The sequence below is a fragment of the Monopterus albus genome, unplaced genomic scaffold (assembly GCF_001952655.1).
Source record: "Monopterus albus unplaced genomic scaffold, M_albus_1.0 scaffold98.1, whole genome shotgun sequence".
Lineage (NCBI taxonomy): Eukaryota > Metazoa > Chordata > Actinopteri > Synbranchiformes > Synbranchidae > Monopterus > Monopterus albus.
The window spans coordinates 1393710-1411682 of record NW_018127978.1 but is presented as its reverse complement, the minus strand read 5'-3'; the positions used below and the strand labels follow the sequence as shown (position 1 = coordinate 1411682).

The window sequence follows — 17973 nt, the reverse complement described above, 5'->3', positions numbered from 1 at the left end:
CACACACAGTATATCTACCTTCCTTCTCTCCATCATGTCCACCAGCTCTCTACCTTTCCCTGTCATTGTGCCAATGTTAAGAGTCCCTATTCTCAGACCTATACTCCTGCCTTTCCTCTTCTTTCTCTGTCTATGAATCCTTCTACCTCCTCTCCTTCTTTGACCAACAGTAGTCCAGTTTCCGCTAGCACCCTGTAGGTCAACAACACTGGTGGCGGTCGTTGTTAACTCGGGCCTTGACCGAACTGGTATGGATTTTGCACTGATCATTTGCATGTTTAAATTTGGCATGTTTTTACACCAGATGCCCTTCCTGATGCAACCCTTTCTATTTATCCGGGCTTGGGACCGGCACAGAAGTCACTGGCTTGCAACCCCTGTGGCTAGATTAACCAATTTCTGTATTTTATAGTAGTGTCCCCCCTTTAATACCAGAATCCCATTATTCTGCCAAACCTTAATCTATGCCCACAGACACAACACCAGTGTCAGTTTACTTTATGTGAGCTCAAAGCTCAGGCGTTTTAAAATAAATAAAATTTACTACTTGAATCATTTTTGTTTTTAATTTAAGGTTATCTTCTTAGTCAGCCTTTTGGGTCAAACTGACAAGTAAAGTATTGATTTTACTTATTAAATACATATGACATTATTTTGACATTTCTTTCTTTCTTTTTTTAATTCAGAACATTAAGCACTGAACCAAACTGGACTCTGTGTGTATGTGACCCTGAGGAGTGGGGTCCCATGCCGAGTCGATCTGCTCCTCATGATCAGGCCCAAACTCAGACTGGGTGCCATTTACTATAAAACAACTGGTCATTTCTCAACAAAAAGTCTTTGTAAATGTCCCGCTTTTACTCAACAAGCCTTTTATTTCCAGCTGTAATCAGTAGAAAACTACAGGCTTTCACACTTTTGTGTGTTTTCAGAGGTGAGAGACAAATGTTTCACTTCTGGGTGAAATCATGATTTGAAACTACTGTTTCTTCAGTTTGGTGTCTCAGCATCAACTTGCTGGTAATTGTCCTGTACATGAACTTGTTACTAATACTTTAGTATTTCTCTTTTTGCTACTTGTACTGCACTACATTTACAGTATCTGACAGCTGTAATTTACTTTGTTTTCAATCATGCCACTGACATAAAAACATGGTTAATGATTAAACCGGTGGTTAAGAGCTGGTACTACAACACATAATACATTTACCAGATATTACTATTGAAATAGGTTTTTAAATGGGATTATACTTTGATTGTTCATACTTGGTTCATTAGTAAAGGAGCTGAATGCTTCCTCCACCACTGACCACAGCGAACCGCACGTCTGCACATGTTGTGGTCGGTGTGGAACTATGTGTGCACACTGGTCTTTGTCTTTGCAAGTTTTCCCCATTTAAATTGGTGTATTTACCTTTGTTAAGACATGACCAGTGATTTCCTCTTCCTCTGGGACCACTGTGTTAGTCCTGTTTAGTCCTGTATTTTCACAGGTTTTCTGCTGTGAGCTCTCTGACACGTCTCCTCTGAGGATTAATGAAGTCGTTTGATTTAATCTAATTTGAAGTCTACACACCTGCATCAGTACATTAACTTATTTTACCATCTATTTGTTTGTCTGTTTTATGTTGCCTTGTGTTTCTTTCTTAATCCCCCTTAGCGCTCACTGGATTGTGAATGTGTTGACTCTTAATGAAGGAAAAAGATGACTTGTGTATTCTGAGTTGAACAATCCGGTAAACTGCACCAGACTGTGGAGGAAAAACAAGCGATTTAAGGATGTGTGAGATGGAAACGGGGCTGAGAGCTGCAGGAAAAGCTGCAGACTGGGGTGACTGGGACCAGCAGGAGAGCTCACTCTGCAGAGACACATGATAATTAAGGGTGTAATTAGTGGTTTGTGGATTCTGAAATTCACTTCACTTTAGTTGTGAAGATTTTCTACAGTCCATTTAAAGTGAAAGCAAAAATGAATGTTTAATTTTACACCTTAAAACACTCAAACTTTAGTTTAATGTTACCTTAAAACTGAAGTTTGTACTGTAAAGCTTCTAAAACTAGGTTTTTACACCTGAAAAGGTCATTAGACTGTTTTTTCTTGCCTGAAGCATTACTTAAACTTAAATTTGTATTTTGTACCTAAAATGCCAGATAGCCTAGTTTTATTTTACACTTCAGTTAGTCGACTTTACATTTTACTCCCCTGCCCACCTAAACTTAGATTTTATACACTTTAAATTGTTCACACTTCACTGTTTTTTTCCAAAAAGTCTCTTAAACCTTAGATTTATTAAGCTAAGCTTACTTAATCTTTAAATATAGTTTTTAAAAACTGTTTCAGAGCCACTAGAACTTACATTTAACACTTTAAAAGCCCCTTAAACTTTAATTTTATACTTCAGTCTTTTCACTTTACATTTATTTTCAATCATTTGCACAACTTAAGAACAGAAACCAACTGAACGACTGTTTATAATACTATTTTCAAAGGTTTTAGCTTCTATCATGTGATTCTTTTTAGTGACTCCGCTCTTTTGTTAAGGTTAATAAATCGGCCAGTCGTCCAGTCGTCAGTGAAGCCATCGAGCCGTCATTAACGATAGGCTGCGATTGGTGCTTTCCCGTTAAAAGCCCGAGGTATCGATGAGATCAGTGACTGATGTCATCACGGCTGCAGCGGGTCATCTAATCAGTTCATATTCAATCAGCACTTCACACTTTCCCTAACAGCCGCTGCATCGGGCTCCTAATGAGCCTCATCAGGCTGCAGTTTGATCCCGATCAACTGCTGATTTACACCCTTTAATCAATCATCAGTCAGCTCATTTGATCCTTCTATGTATTTCTCCGCTGACCAGTGTGCCCAAGACCCTTTAAATAAAAAAGTTCAATAAACGACCTCCGGCTGAATTAAAAGTCACGTGACTAATATAATTCGTTGTCTTTTAACTAACAACGTGAGGAATAGGGTCGTTTGTTCCCTGGCATGTTAAACATTACAGAACACTTCCTATTGTTAAAACTCAAAATAAAGTGCGAAATACAGAATGAATGTTACAAAGCAAACCGTCTAGTTTTCACCTGATGCAATGTTGCAGCAGTGAGACGGTGTGTGAAGCGGAGCCTTCCAGCAGGCGGCAGCAGCACCACGGATACGTCCGCCACGGTGTCAGCCCAGCGTGGACGCCATGCCGAGCCACAGGCCGGTGCTTAGAACCGGACATCAGACATTCTCTGGTGTAGTTTTCTGTGCACCTCCTGTGACACGAAGCGGCTTTCATATTGTATGTAAATCCACCGCGGGGGGTTGATCTTTGTTTTGCATGATCAGGTCTGAAAGAAACTGAACAAACGCAAAGTTTAATCATCAACCCCCCAGTACCCCCCTCCTAATGATGAGTGGGATCATTAATTAATCTAATAATAAAGTGCTCTGTTCTCAAGTAAAAGAAAACAGTCTAAGGCCTGAAACCCTACAATTCAGAAGTTCAGAGGGAGTCAGGGGGCTTGTGCACAACTTGTACAGAGGTGATTCTTGGATTTTTCAGTTGTTTGTTTGCTATTAGATCTCCTTAAAAGTAAAAATACAATGTTTGTTTCGGTTTAATGTCTCAAAAGCCCCTTACAGCCTCAGGCAGCGTCCAAAACTCTTTAATAATGCAAAGAGCAGAAGCTCCCCAAACTCTTTCACCTCTCTCAAAACCCCCTAAACGCAGTTAAAACCCCCTTATCGGGCCCCGAACCCTTCCCACGTACCCTCAGCTGCACGCCACGGCCTGAGAGTCCCGCTCTAACACTGGTACCTTCCAGCTGCTGGTTTCCCTGCTGCAGTGGCAGCGCGGGCCGCACGAGGGCGCCTCGGACCGGGGTTTACCTGGAAGTCAGTCCAGGTCAGTCCTGCAGGGTCTGGTCCAGGAAGGAAACAGTACAGAACACGGGTGATGTGGACATGCATGCATGCGGCAAGCGAGGCGGGCATGATTAAGGACTGAAGCTGACCTTTTGATGTTTTATAACGCAGTTCTGTTGTGTAATCCGAGGTTACACCAAGATTCTGACCCCAGCTGATCCGGTGAGCCGGGATATTTTTGGCCTGGGTGGACGCATCCAGAAGCAGCAGTGCAGGAGCCGAGGCTTCCAGAAGTGAAGCTGTGCAGCGGCAGCGCCCCTACTGCCTGCAATAAGAACAGTCCCAAAAGGGAAGCGTCGTCGGGGTTTCTAGTGAATTTCACTTCGTGTTTATCTAAGCCCATTTTCCGATCTCCTATTTTTAACTTCACTCTTGCACAACCTGGAGCGGCTCGTGCTCTGACACGGGGCTGGTCACCTGCTCCAGCTTCCCTCATGTGCTTCTGTAATAACCAGACTCCGTTTAAAACCATTCATTTAAGAATAGCTGCTGTTTGTGTGTGGATGTGAGGTGGACACTGTTTCTTTGGTTCCAGTGAATCCTGCAGCAGGAACAGACTCTGGGGGCATAGACAATGCGCAGGGAAGAGGGATCTGGAAATTCCTTCACTCAGACAGAGCAAACTCCCAGTAAACAAACCGGGAGAATGTGAAAAAAGGGGGGGGGATCTCCGAAACCACCCCCGTGGGATCTCCCGCGGGGGGGGGGGGATCTCCGAAACCACCCACGTGGGATCTCCGGCGTCTGCTCTGCGCTCAGTCGTACTAGTGACAGCCACGAACCAATAAGAGAATGAGTAGCCTTACGTGGTGACGCACAGCAGGGCGGAGATAAAACCGGGGAGTTTCGGCGTTCGGAGGCAGAGATTTCGCTGCTCACTGACGGATTCACATCTCGCGGACCAATCTCTGAATCTCTCCTCTTTTAACGGAGTCTGAAACGATCTTTGTACCGATCTGGATTACAACTTGTTAGGACTTTATTCCGGGAATTTAATGAACACCAGCCTGTGCGCGCTGTGGATATTTCTTACTATCCTGGATCTTGTGGATTATTTTACTGACTTCAGCATGACTCTGGAGGAACTCGTTGGATCCAACAGCACCGAGAAAAAGTAAGTTTCTGTTGCATTATGCTTGTGACTGATGCGTAATTGCGCATTGGCACTGGGCTGCAGGAAAGTCAGATCAAATTTAGGTCCAGATAATAGTGCGGTTTGTAAATCTGGGTCCTGTTTTAGAGCATTATTCTCGTAGTTTCTTATTTGAGAGCTTTTAGCCCAATGTTGTGCAGTTCTTGTGCGCTCGCTCTGCTGGTTTCGGTCACAGTTCTAACGGCCTACGTGTTTCTGTGCAGGATGGAGACGGTGAGTCAGGCTCTGGAGGAGCTGCTGGTCACAGCTCAGCGGCAAGACTGTCTCACGGTGGGAGTCTACGAATCCGCCAAACTCATGAATGTGTAAGTAGGACGTTGTTTTCCGCAGCTTTACCGCACCAGTACATGCTCTCGTAGCGGGATATACTGATGTTAACCGAGGTCTGCCCTCCTGCTTCTACAGAGACCCGGACAGTGTGGTCCTGTGCGTCCTCGCCACTGATGAGGAGGATGTCGATGACATCGCGCTGCAGATCCACTTCACGCTTCTGCAGGCTTTCTGCTGCGACAACGACATTAACATTCTGCGGGTGTCCGGCATAAGGCGGCTGGCCCAGCTGCTGGGGGAGGACACCGAGAACAGTAACAGCAACGAGCCCCGGGACCTGCACTGCATCCTGGTCACGGTAAGTCCACCCCCCTTCTACTCAGCGGAACACAGGCGCATTCAAGTAACTATGAAACTGCTAATTTAAAAAAATAAATAAATAAAGGGAGTCTGACCGTCCTTCCCGCTATGTTTCGCAGAACCCCCCAGTGCAGCCGCTACAGTGCCAGGCCCTGCAGGACATCAACAATTTCTGTGAGGAGAGCCGCTGCAGGAACCAGTGGGTGCCCTGTCTGGAGCTGCAGGACGGCTGAGCCGGGCCGGGAAGAACCGAGTCAGACCGCTTAGGAGCGGTGAGAAAGAGTGGAAAAAGCCCAAACAGCCGTCCTCATGCAGAAGAGGAGCAGTGGTGTTTGAGTGAGGACCGGGCCGAACCGAGCCTTCCTGATGGATGGGGGACTGATGTGGCCGGGCAAGGCGCGCCAGCTACCGGTACCTGGTGGGTTGTGAAAACCGAACCGGAGTGTGCAGGAGGCTTCAGGTCCTGGAGCTGCAGAGAGGGAGAAGATTTTCTTTTAACATTCACGTGACTGAGTGACAGCACCTGGATGTCACGTAACTGAACTGAACTGAACTGAACTGAACTGAACTGAACTGAAATGAACTCATGAATGTCCTGAGGAGCTGCAGGTAAAGCTCCGGAGTAGCTGGGCTGCAGGTGCGGCTCACCTGTCTGCTCACACATGAACTGAGGTTACCCAACAGCATGTGACGTCATAGTATGCTATTTGTTGTTGTTAGTGAAGCAGTGACTAAAGCGAACAGAGTTAATATATGAGTGGATCCACCTGTTGACTTATTTGATTAATAAATTATTGAAGGAGAAATGGTGATGATGCTTTGAGTAGTTCATCCAGCAGGAGTGTGTGTGTGTGTGTGTGTGTGTGTTGCTATCTTTGAGAACTAAGCTTTTAACCATCATACTGGGGACATGACTTGTTGTCACTGACAGTCCTCACAAACGTTATTTAGACTGTGTATGACTCATCATTAGTATTAAATATGGTAAAAAACAAAAACAAACAAACTTTAAGTACAGAGCTGCCTAGTGCTCAGTGATGTTAAATTATACATAAACTGCTCAGAGAACATGGAGCAAATATACTATGTGTACATCCCTGTTCTCTTACTGTCTTTTCAAATGCAACCCATCAAGCTGCACCTCCTGACACTGAAAAAGCACACAGCATAACCTGTAAGGAGGGGTCACATTCATTTGAAGCGTCAACATCACAAACTGTGGGAACCAGTGGTTGAATATGTTGGAGCATTCAGATTCTCCTTCACCAGAGCTAAGTTTGGGCCTAGATCAAACTAGGGGACTGGGGTGTCTGCATACTTTTGGCTATATAAAATATGTATCACCTGGATCTGGGAGCTGTTTTCAAGCCTGTGCATCCTGGTTTTATTCTTGCTATCAGCAGATCACCCATTTTAGCCACATGTAGCCTGCAGTAAGAGTCAGCCTGCTGCTGTAGATGACTGATGGCTCTGCAGGCCACATTCAAGTTTGTGAATGTGCAGGTGATGAAGCTGTAAAATAAATCTGCAATGTTTCTATATATATATATGCACAAATAATCAATTAGGGATGCAGTAATCAATGATTTTGTTTATTATCAGTGTTGTGTCTATAAAAAGTCAGAACACAGTGATGGGGTAAGTCCATGAAAATCCCGGGTGATGTCTTCACATGTCTTATTTTGTCTATTTTGACCGGCAATCCAAAGCCCACTGGGATTCAGTTCACGTCATATGACACTTGTGTGAACCCACTCAGGTGAGACACACTCTGTATGGCCAAAAGTAGGCCAGAGCAGAACTGAATGTTTACACTGTCCACATACATTTGTCCATGTACTACAGTGAATTGTGGAAAATAACCGTACTGTGTAAAAGCAGAAAATCTGGTTTGGAGTCTGACCGTGAGCATCTCCGTGAGATAAAACAGGATGGTTACATGAGGAGTGTGTTGGTGGAGAATTTCACACTGCCTGTTTCCATGGTGCCTATGAGGTGTGTGTGGTCTTGTATGTCTGTCTTTGTGAGGGCCAGTTTGAAATTTACACCTTAGAGGTGGAGATATTTTGAAAAGTGAGGACCTTAAAGGGATAGTGTGAAAGGTCCAGATTAGGTCCGGGGACAGACAGCGCACCATGTGAACTTGCATGAACCTACAGCAATGCTGCTGCTTTGCTCAGTGGTGTCTGGTGAGAAGTGAAATTAAACCTGTCGCTTCACTTCTCAAGGCCACAGGGAGACTCACAGGGAGAAGAAGTGATGGAGGGGGTGTCCCCTCTACCCTCTACTGGTGTTAAAATAAAAAATGAGTCACTTCTACTGAATCACGATTGCCTGCTTCTCTGTTATGAGCCATTTTTAGAGAAAAAGAATCTTTGCAGACTGAGGTCCAAAAGCGAGTGTTTCATGATGACTGCTTCTCGTTAGTACAGCTTCATCAGATCAGTTGTTTGACTCATCATATGCTTTATCATACAGTTAGAGTCCACAATGTCTGAATACAAAACAAAGTCTGCCGATACACCCCCACAATGATGGGAATTCCTCATGATACAAGCATCAGCTAAAGCTTAGCATCGTCAACACTAAAGGAACTTTTTCTTACTCTTGGTTTTATTTTTGGTCTTTTCTATCACAGCTGAGAGAAAGTGACTCACAGGAGGAGTCAGTGATTTGTGAGACAGGACAGACATCCTGAACACGTTGTACTGGCATTTAACAAGCCAGAGTCAGGAGACAAGACTGAGAAATTAACTGAAGTGTATCAAGAGCTAAGCTAATGCTATGTTAACAGGTCCTAAAAACAACTGACGCTAAGGGCCTCAGTGACGTTTGTCTCTGGTTGAGTATAGATAATTCTACTGTAGGTAGATGCAAATAGAACAGGACTGCATTTACTGTAGTTACTGTAAACCCATGCACAAAGTAGCTCAGATTTTGTAATGCAGTTTTAATGGTCTGCATTCAGAAACCCGGTAAACCTGCTTTGTGACTAGTTTTAATGAGGCCCTGAAATTTGACTTTGCCCCAGAGGAGATGAAACCGCTCTGCAGGACACCCAGCACAATGAGCCTGCTCTCTAGTGTCAGACTGCTCCTTTGAGTGATCTGTTAATGAGCTGAGCTCCTGTTGGAGATTTAGTTTCTTTGTGCTCCTGCCGCCAGTGACACATCCATACTACAGGCTAGTTTCACCTCAGCTAGCTTCCACATACTCTGTGCATGCTGTGACAAAAGGACTCCAGCTGGCAGAAACAGCTCCAAGGATCTGCTGTGGCCTGCAAACTCCTCTGACATTCATAGATGTCATGTTCTTCCACCTGTGTCTTCCTGTTTCATTCTGTTCCATCCTGTGTTTATTTCACCCAGACTGAGCTAATGCAACACACTCCTCCTAGCCTGTCTGCTTTATAGCTTTAAGACATGTCCAAAGTACAGCTGCTGCAGCATGGGCTCAGGTCAGGGTCACCCAGGAATTACTATCTGGTGTAGATTCTTCTGTCGGGCCTGGCACTGCACAGGGTTAAGATGATGATGATGATGGTGGCCACCACCACCGCAGGGAATAAGGGGAAACAGCAGCATTTCACTGAATCATGTATGTACTTATGATTAGCTTTCATTAGGCCTCTGTTTGCATTTCGTACTGTCGGCTCTGCCGCTTGGTGCTGGGATGTGTTTATACAGCTCACTGTTCTACAAACAAGCTGCTGCCCAACAACATGAACCAAACATTTCCTGTTGCTGCTCCATCACAGCTACAACATTTGAACAGCCCAGGTAGCTTGTAATACTTCAGACAACAAACACAAAAAACAATATAATATGATAAATGTAACAACAACAGAAAGAACAAAACAAGCCCAAAGCAAATTGATCAACAAAAGCAGTGTCCAGTCAGCCCCTGAACATTAGGTAGCTTCTCTGTCCTGCAGCGTAGGGCTCACGTAGGTCTCCTGTTAGAGTTGCCCAGCTGTTCAGTTATGTTAGCTGAGCATTAGCCTCTGTAAAACCTAACTCCTGGCTCTGGCCTGTGGCATGCAAGGTCCAATATGTTCAGTGTCTTTCTGGCAGGAGCTTTGATCCACTGCTTAAAGCAGCAGAGGACAGCATGTTACAGACTTTGCTCATGTTCCTGACCTTTTCCAGGTTATTTTCAGGCCTGTGCTGTTGTTCTGCGACAGACAGGGGGTTAAATATTTCTATAAAGGCAGAGGGAACACAGAGTTCTTCCAGCTGTGTGTGAATCCTGCTGAGCTGTAAACTGAAGTTTGCAGCCAACTCTGTACAAACAGCCACTGGCCCGTGATGTCACATCCTGCTGTAACCCCCACCTCCACCCTCCACCTCCTCTGGAGGTGCCGGGACTCCACCGCTTTGCTGACGCCACAGCCCCGTTTGCTTTGGCAGCCGGCCCATCCCTGCTGGGCCCCAGCACGGAGCACGGTGCCATGACTCCACTGACAACACAACAGACTCCAGGTGATGGACAGCTCAGTTCAGCCAATCAGGTACCAGAGGTGTTTCCATATAATTTATGACACAGAACTTAATTTGGACTTAAAGAATGCATGAAATGAATGATCTGAAAGATAAACTCTCCTTTCTCTTATGGAACAATCGCTGTTTTACAGTTTCTACTGGTGATGAATTTAAATGACAGAACAGTTGGGTGAACAACTGATGTATCTCACTTATTTGAAAACTTTTTATCCACCCAGTGGCCGGTTTATTAGGAACGTCTGTCTCAGACTAAGTCAGTCTGGTCCAACAGTGAATCCTCCTCCATGAAGGCGGTGATGACCGGTCTGCTCAAACTGGTTCACAGAGGTGCTGGCTCAGCTGCGTGGTCACTGAAGAGGCTGCAGTTTGTTCTGCTTTTCTACTGTAGCGGGCTGTGTTTGCATTGGCATGAATAAACAAAAGAAGAAAACTAACACATCAAGAACTCAGAAGGAGAAATAATCTGCCTCCTGAGGAGAATAAAATACCTTACTGCCCGTCAGTGTACACGTATACACATGTTCACATGGAGGCTTTGCCCACACAGAGACATACTGACGACTTGCATCGTCATGGAGGCTTCATTCACACGTTGACATCTCTCAGCAGCTCTGTGGTTTCTTCTTGTCAAGTTCAGCTGAGGTTTCACTTTAGAAACTAGAGTTCTTTAACCAGTGTCTAAATGGTCTTTTATGTCTAAAGTTCTGGAGAAGATTGTTTTTATCCAGTTCCAGTGTTTTTTGACAGATAATGGCATTGAGGAGCAATTTCAATCTGGTTTTAAATCAAAACATAGTACTGAGTCTGCATTATTAAAAATCAGTAACAATATCCTGTTGGCTAGGGACGCCGGGGATTCGGTTTTATTGGTGCTTTTAGATCTCACTGCTGCCTTCAATACAGTGGATCATGAAATCCTATCTTGTTTGGAGCATTGCGTAGGAATTCAAGGTACTGTTCTTAACTGGTTCAGATCTTATCTCACTAATACAAGTTACTGTTACTGTTAATATTGGTACCTGTTCGTCCTCCTCAACTATCCTTTCCTGTGGTGTCCCCCAAGGATCTGTGCTTGGTCCCATTTTGTTCTCTTTGTACATGCTCCCACTGGGATCTATCTTAAGGAAATATGGCCTCTCGCCACTGGCTTCCAGTCTGTTTTAGAATTGACTTTAAGTTATTTTTTAAGGCTCTTAATGGTTTGGCTCCATTTTACCTCACTGAATTAGTGCATTGGCACAAACCTTCAAGGTCCCTCAGATCTTCAAGCCAGTTTCTTTTAGAGGTTCCAAGGGTCAGATATAAACGCTGGGGCGATTGTGCTTTTACTATTGCAGCCCCTAAATTGTGGAATAGTCTACCTTTTAATGTTAGGTCAGCTACTGACCTCAGTACTTTTAAATCATTGCTTAAAACATATTTATTTGGCTTGGCTTTTAATACACAGTAGGGCCTGATGCAGTCCTTTTATTTCTAATTTATTGAACATATGTTAATTGTGTGTCTGTGTTATTGTGTTGTTTTATTTTTATTTGCACTGATCTTATTTATTCTATTTTAGTCATTTATTGTAATTTTATTCTGCCATGTAAAGTACTTTGGTCGGCTGGATGTTGTTTTTAAAGTGGTATATAGATAAATTTGATTTGATTTGATTTAGAAAGTCTGGTATGTGACCCGAGGACTTAACCCTTCAAACCCTCTGGTGTTTTCACCCTCCTTTCCACAGCCAGAGTCGTATTGAGTTATATTCAGGAAGAAGCACACCAAGCAAAGTGCACAGCATAGTGCACAGCTGCCCACCGTACAGCAGCAGAGTGAAAATGTCAGTAATGACACAATTTCAGTTTCTGCAGGAGGAGGCTGCACAGCGTTTGGATATTTATGGTGATGGACAGCAGAGAAGCTGCTGAGCTGATTCCAGCAGTGTGCAGTCAGAGTGCAGTCAGTTGTCGACTGGGTGCAAAGAGTGACAGTACCTTTCTGACGGACTCCAGCTTGGGCCTTAGTTTCACAGTTTATTCCAGAGATTTTCACAGAATAAAGAACTAGTACCAGCTGTTCTGTTTTGGTTTTGTGTTTGTTTTGTCTTCAGCTTCTTAGTGAACCACAAAACACTCAGGAGCTGCTGCTGTGTTTCTGTGCAAAAACAAACAAATACTTTTCCTCTGCTGGTGGAGTGCCTATGGTGAACCCGGTGACACATATCGCTGCATCGCTCTCACCCTCAGAGGGACAGAGTCAAAGTCTCTGTGACTGGTCAGGTTGATCCAGGAACCAGCTGCACAACATGACCGTATCAGAGGAAGTTTCAGGGGTTTTTTATGTTTGAAAAGTTCCTGTTTGCACAATGTGCTTGTATCCTCATTCAAATCAACTTCTCTATGTTGTCGTCACCATGCTTACAGACAGTGAAAGACAATCTAAGACAGAACAACCTACTGAAAATAGTTAACAGTAAGTGTAAATGCAAGCAAGCTCATTTTAGGTTTGCATTGTTTTATCTACTGTAAACATACAGCACAGACAGATATGGATGTACAGACCTGTGACAAAGTAAGAGACGACCCAACACAGAGTCCCAGTGAGGAGCTGGGCCACCACGTGCACCAGAACAGCTCCACCTTGACTCTCCAAGTCTCTGACCTCTTCTGGAGGGATGAACACCGTTCTTCCAGCAGATGTGATGTTTTGATGACAGTGGTGGGGACGCTGTCTAACACATTGCTCCAACATCTCCCATAGCTGTTCAACTGGGCTGAGACCTGGTACCTGGGAAGGCCACAGCATCTGGTTCGCACCATGGTCATCCTCATCAGACCAGTCCGAGACCCCTGGTGTCCTGTGGATGGGGGGGGCTCTGTCACTTTAGAGGAGACCACTCAGTGATTCAGGTGCAATCTGTCGTCCACCTGTATATATTGTATATGCCATGTGGTGAATGCAAGTAAAGGATGGTTGTCATGGTGACATAATATAAACATTAGTGCAGTGGGTACAGAGGACCTGAATGTGAAAACAAACAGCTCACACCCAGAATGTACACTGATGCAGACAAAGTTCATTCTGATAGGTGTGCCAACCTGCGTTAATCACCTCACACGCCCAGAATTATTTATTACGTGTGTGCAGAGGAAGAAACAGGGAGCGTTGAACTCCAGTGGCAGCAGAGCAGCATGAACAGACCAGAGACTCTGTGCACAGTGATGCCGTTCTCAGCCCGTGGAGCTGGTTGTTAGAAACAGATGGCCTCCCATCTTTCCTGAGGAGGGCACCTGCCCCCCAGTGCAGCGGTGTGGCTCACTGGGGGGGTTTAATAGCTGGTGGACAACAGTGGAGGTCTACGGCACAGAGCAATGAGCTGGACCAGGATCTGGACTCACACACATTACTGGTCTTATCCTTTCAATGTGATTGTGTTAGAAACTATTTAGCTACATCCAACCAACATGAGGAGATGCAGACATATTAGTATGATTTTTACATGGAAATTAGCTACATGATTAAAATAAATTCAACTGAGTGAGTCATTTGTTTGAACGTAACACTAAATACATAAGTAAGGGTAAACATAAAGAGTGTGTTGTGTGATGTGAGGTGCTGTTTCCTCTCTGCTTGGTGACGCTACTGACCCTCAGTGTGTGTTTTCTCTCAGCCTGAGCTCAGGAATAGCAGCTTTATTTTTAACACGGAGAGGAGCTAAGAGCAGCTCACTGTGTCACACCAGCAGCTATTTCTGTTCAGCAGCAGCGTGCATGGACAGCGAGGAGGTTCCTGGCTCTCCATCACGTCACCACGGAAACAGATGGAGCCCGATGATTGGGCTGTTCAGTGGGGGCCCGGAGCCGCGGTCGTCTTTATTCGACAGTGAGCAGAGGCCGAGCCGAGTGGCACGTCGACGTAGGGGGATCCTGCTGCAGCGTCACTGACCATGTAAGGCTGCTTCAGGATCAGTGGGCAGCATCAGAGGGATGAGTCACAGAGGAGGAGGAGGAGAGGAAGAACAGAGAAACGATGAATTTGTCAGATAAACATCAGATGATTACAGTGATGACAGATCAGGAAAAGCGGGGAAAGCTGCAAAATATCAGACTTCTGTTACTTCACTCTGAATTAGAAAACCCTTTTTTATTTGAATGATTTTCTCTGCTGCTAATAACCACTGCTGTCATGAGAAACCAGCGTGAGTGGTTTTTAAACATCTTCCCTCCACTGTACTGGCTGGTAGATGTGCAGGTTTATCATTGTCACATTGCTCTGCTGAAGGGGGAGGACATCTGTTTGCTGCCCTGTAATCTGACATCCTGACCAAATAGATGACACAGATCTGATCTGAAAGCATCCAATTTGGTTTGTTCACACTTCGGAGAAACATCAGATTGTGTCTGATGGTCCTGCGGCCTCAGAAGTCTGCTCATGTTGTTTATAATGCTGAATGTCACAGCGCCACTTCCTGTCTGTGTGTGTCTGGGGGCAGTGAGTGTGTGTTGGTGGGTGTTTACTGACAGTAAAACCAGAAATTCACTTTCTCTGTCACAACTTTAATTCCCTGTATGTGTTTATCAGTCTGACTCTCACTCAGCATCAGATGACTGTGAAACTCCACAGTTTATTCAGTGATCACGTTTAAATGTCACCCAGTCTGAAAACAAACAAACCTTCACTCAGTCGGTAAGAGCTGCACAACTGTGAGGCCACGGGGAACAAGCCTGGGCTGTGGGTCAGTGACCGTCTTCCTGTCTCCATCACCAGGCTGAACAACTCTGACTTTGGCCTGAATCAAACCCTATACGAGCGAGTGAAAGCAGCCTCGTAACAAGGAGTCGCTGCCACTGATGCTGTGGTGGCTGCTCTGAAAGTGCTGAGCTGCAGCTCTACGACACCTGGTGTAGTAATGAAGCACCACAATGTAGTACACACCTGAGTTATGTGGTGTCATTTGAGAGCCACATGTGCCATGCTCGGTCGCCTTCTAAAAGCGGAGGCAGGTCACATTTGAATGGGAGATCCATCCTGCTCTCAGCGTGTCTGTGGCACAGACGAACAGGCAGAACCAGGCTACAGACTGACAGACGTGAGCCGTGAGTAGATGCACGAGGCAGCTCTGTTGCATCAAGTGCCAGCACATGTTCAGTCCAAACATCACAAGTCCTGAGGGCCACAGTTCGTCATAGCCTCTGGGAGCTGGACTTCCTGATGAGAAGTCTTTCTTTAGACCAGAAGTGCTGCTTTCTGATTGGTTTACAGGTGTTTGAAACTGTACATATGAGAAGGCGCCTTAAACAAAGATCATTGTTCTGAATCACTGTGACCTCCTGACCCTTTGTCCTTCCGTATGTGGCCATACAGCGAAGTGACTGGATGCAGACAGTAAGAAACTAGACTGTCCTGGCATCCACCTTGTTCATCCCTCTGGACATGAGGACACCTGAGTGTTACTTGTTAATAAAACAGGAACTTACACTCCTCTTTATGTGGACAGTTTTAGCTAATGGAAGCCCCCATGCTGCTCAAACACAGTTTCAAGCTATTTTGTCGTTCAACTTGGAGGACTTGTTAGTGGCGATGGATCTGGTCAGTGTGGACATACATCTGGACTGTGCACACATGAGAGCATGAGAAAATGTAGGGCAGCAGAATCCTGCAGCTTTGTGGAGGAGGCATGTCAACAGCATTTCGATCTGAGGTCTATCAGAGCTGATCTGAGACATACCGCAGCTAAAAATGACTCACTTTTCCAGACAGAGTAAATGTGTCTCCTGGAAGGAGGAAGAGAAAATGTTTGCTGTTCCACCACTTGCTGCCCTTTCTGTCTGTCTGTCTGTGACTGTTTCCTTCGGAGACCCGAGGCTTCTCCGCCCTCGTCCTACGCTGCTCCTCCAGCTCCTTCTTCAGGTTTTCCACACCCAAACAACAGTCAAACCACAAGCAGGCAGCTCCGCTTACAGTGCACTCTACTCCATGGTGGAGAACAACTCAGTATATTTATTCATTAAGTACAGTTCTGAGGTACTTGTACTTCTCCTGTGTACTTCCATGTCCTGCTACTTCATACTGTGACTCCATGTCAGAGACAAACCGTGTACTTTTTACTGCACTACATGTACCTGATAACTTCACTTCCTTTCCAGAATCAGATGAATCAAACCAAACCCAGTAGAACCATCAGACTCTATTGATCCCGGTGGGAAATCCACCAGCTACCCAGCAGGATGGAAAGTACTTCACAGTATAACTATATAGGTAGTTACCATCAGCTCCACCTTTACCAGCTGCAGCATTAAAGTGATGGACACAGTAACGCATCAGTCACTATGATCCAGTATCAGAGACATTACTGGGACACGGGCCATTCTGCAGGACGAGTACTGGTATGGTTGGTACTTCAAGTAGATCTGGATGCTGATACTGTTGTAGAGAGTGAGGTTATAATCTTCCTCCCTGCATCTTTTGTAGAAACATTAAATACAAATGAACAACAGAGTTTGTTCTTCAATCCCAGAGAAATTGAGTGAAGTGGAAAGTCAGAGAGAGGAAACAGAACAAGGAGCTTTTTCTTCTGCAGCTCAAACTGTCTGAACTATAAATATCTGCTCTGGATGCCAACGGTTATTTTTATCTCAGCTGAGGCTAAATTTACCGTGCGGGCGTCTCCCCTCCCGTCCTGCGGCAGAATCACCCCCCCGCTGGTCTCTGCACCGTGTTTAGGAGCCAAACCAGTGCAGAGAGGCCACCAAGTGTCTGATGGGCTGGTTTCACTCAGAGACAAGGGGCGCACAGAGCAGAAGTCAACAGCTTAGCACCTATTTCTGACTTTAACATGTTTCAGATTCCTAATAGCTGCAAACATTTCCATGTTTCTGAGTCACTCTGTGTGGGTCCTGAACCGGCCTTTGTCCTAAAACAACTGAAAAGACATTTGTGAATGTTTCAACCTGTTTCCAATAAACATGAATTTGTTTCAGGATCAGTTTCAGCTCGGAGGGTTTGTATATCGATGAATAAAGGAATGAGAACAATTTTCAAAGATGCTTGAAAAAAGTAGATTTTTACTGAAAACAAGTACAAGTGCTCTCACAGTACTGTCTGGAGTCTGTACTTGTTTTAGTAACAGGTGTGAGGGACTGAAATACAGACCAGAGTTTTTTCTCACAGTAAATAAACTCAAATTAAACGAGCTAAGCTCCACAAACAGAAGCCAGCCACATTCACAACAGTCTAGTCAGTCCATTCTAGTCTTACGGTGTGTGGGTGGACAATAACATGACAAAGCAAATTTTGTTGAAACTGGATTAAAATAAAAATGTTTCTAAAAAGTACAAGTGAGGTTGCGTTAAATAGCAATGTGAAAAAAACATAAGACAGATCATTTAGAAACAACAACATTGTCTTTGTGTGTCACTGCCACCACCATGTCCTAACGGACTAGTAATGGTTTATTTTTATACACCTAAATGTACCTTAACACCAAGGTCAGTAGTTAATCATAGTTCTTTGTCTGAAACCTGATGAAAACTGTCAGATGTCAGACACTTTAATGTCTCTGCTACGATTTCAGATCCTCTCTTGTGGGTCCGAAGACACAACACAAGTCAGAAACAACTTTTATTGGTTAAAATAATCGGCAGAGTTTTGTTTCTCATTGGCTGCTTCACATAGCACATCACAGAGCCTCCTTTCTTTGCATGCACAAGCCCACAATTACAGACTATGTGCTGAGTTAACCCCCCCCACCCACCGGCAGTCTAACCCCACCCAGCCAAACCACACTTTGATCT

At 44.8% G+C, this 17973-nt stretch overlaps 1 protein-coding gene and 1 long non-coding RNA gene across 2 annotated transcripts; one reads left to right on the top strand and one right to left on the bottom strand.

The window, feature by feature from the left end:
* Nucleotides 1-2611: 2611 nt before the first annotated feature.
* On the bottom strand, nt 2612-4548 carry LOC109965289 (uncharacterized). The gene is made up of 3 exons (XR_002275618.1): nt 4000-4548; nt 3757-3906; nt 2612-3343 (listed from the first exon to the last, which is right to left on the bottom strand). It is a non-coding gene; the product is annotated as an uncharacterized LOC109965289 (long non-coding RNA).
* A 173-nt stretch (nt 4549-4721) lies between these two features.
* Nucleotides 4722-6523, top strand: LOC109965191 (growth arrest and DNA damage-inducible protein GADD45 beta). Its single transcript, XM_020609017.1, has 4 exons — nt 4722-5024; nt 5267-5368; nt 5469-5691; nt 5813-6523. The coding sequence occupies exons 1-4, from the start codon at nt 4906-4908 to the stop codon at nt 5924-5926; spliced, it is 558 nt and encodes a 185-aa protein (XP_020464673.1). The 5' UTR covers nt 4722-4905; the 3' UTR covers nt 5927-6523.
* The last annotated feature ends 11450 nt before the right edge of the window (nt 6524-17973 follow it).

Bases quoted from the DNA above. Each gene is read 5' to 3' on its own strand.
- LOC109965191 (XM_020609017.1), top strand. From the start codon at position 4,906: ATGAACACCAGCCTGTGCGCGCTGTGGATATTTCTTACTATCCTGGAT. The intron at 5,369-5,468 runs GTAAGTAGGACG...CTGCTTCTACAG, and splicing joins TCCGCCAAACTCATGAATGT to AGACCCGGACAGTGTGGTCC. The intron at 5,692-5,812 runs GTAAGTCCACCC...TATGTTTCGCAG, and splicing joins TGCACTGCATCCTGGTCACG to AACCCCCCAGTGCAGCCGCT.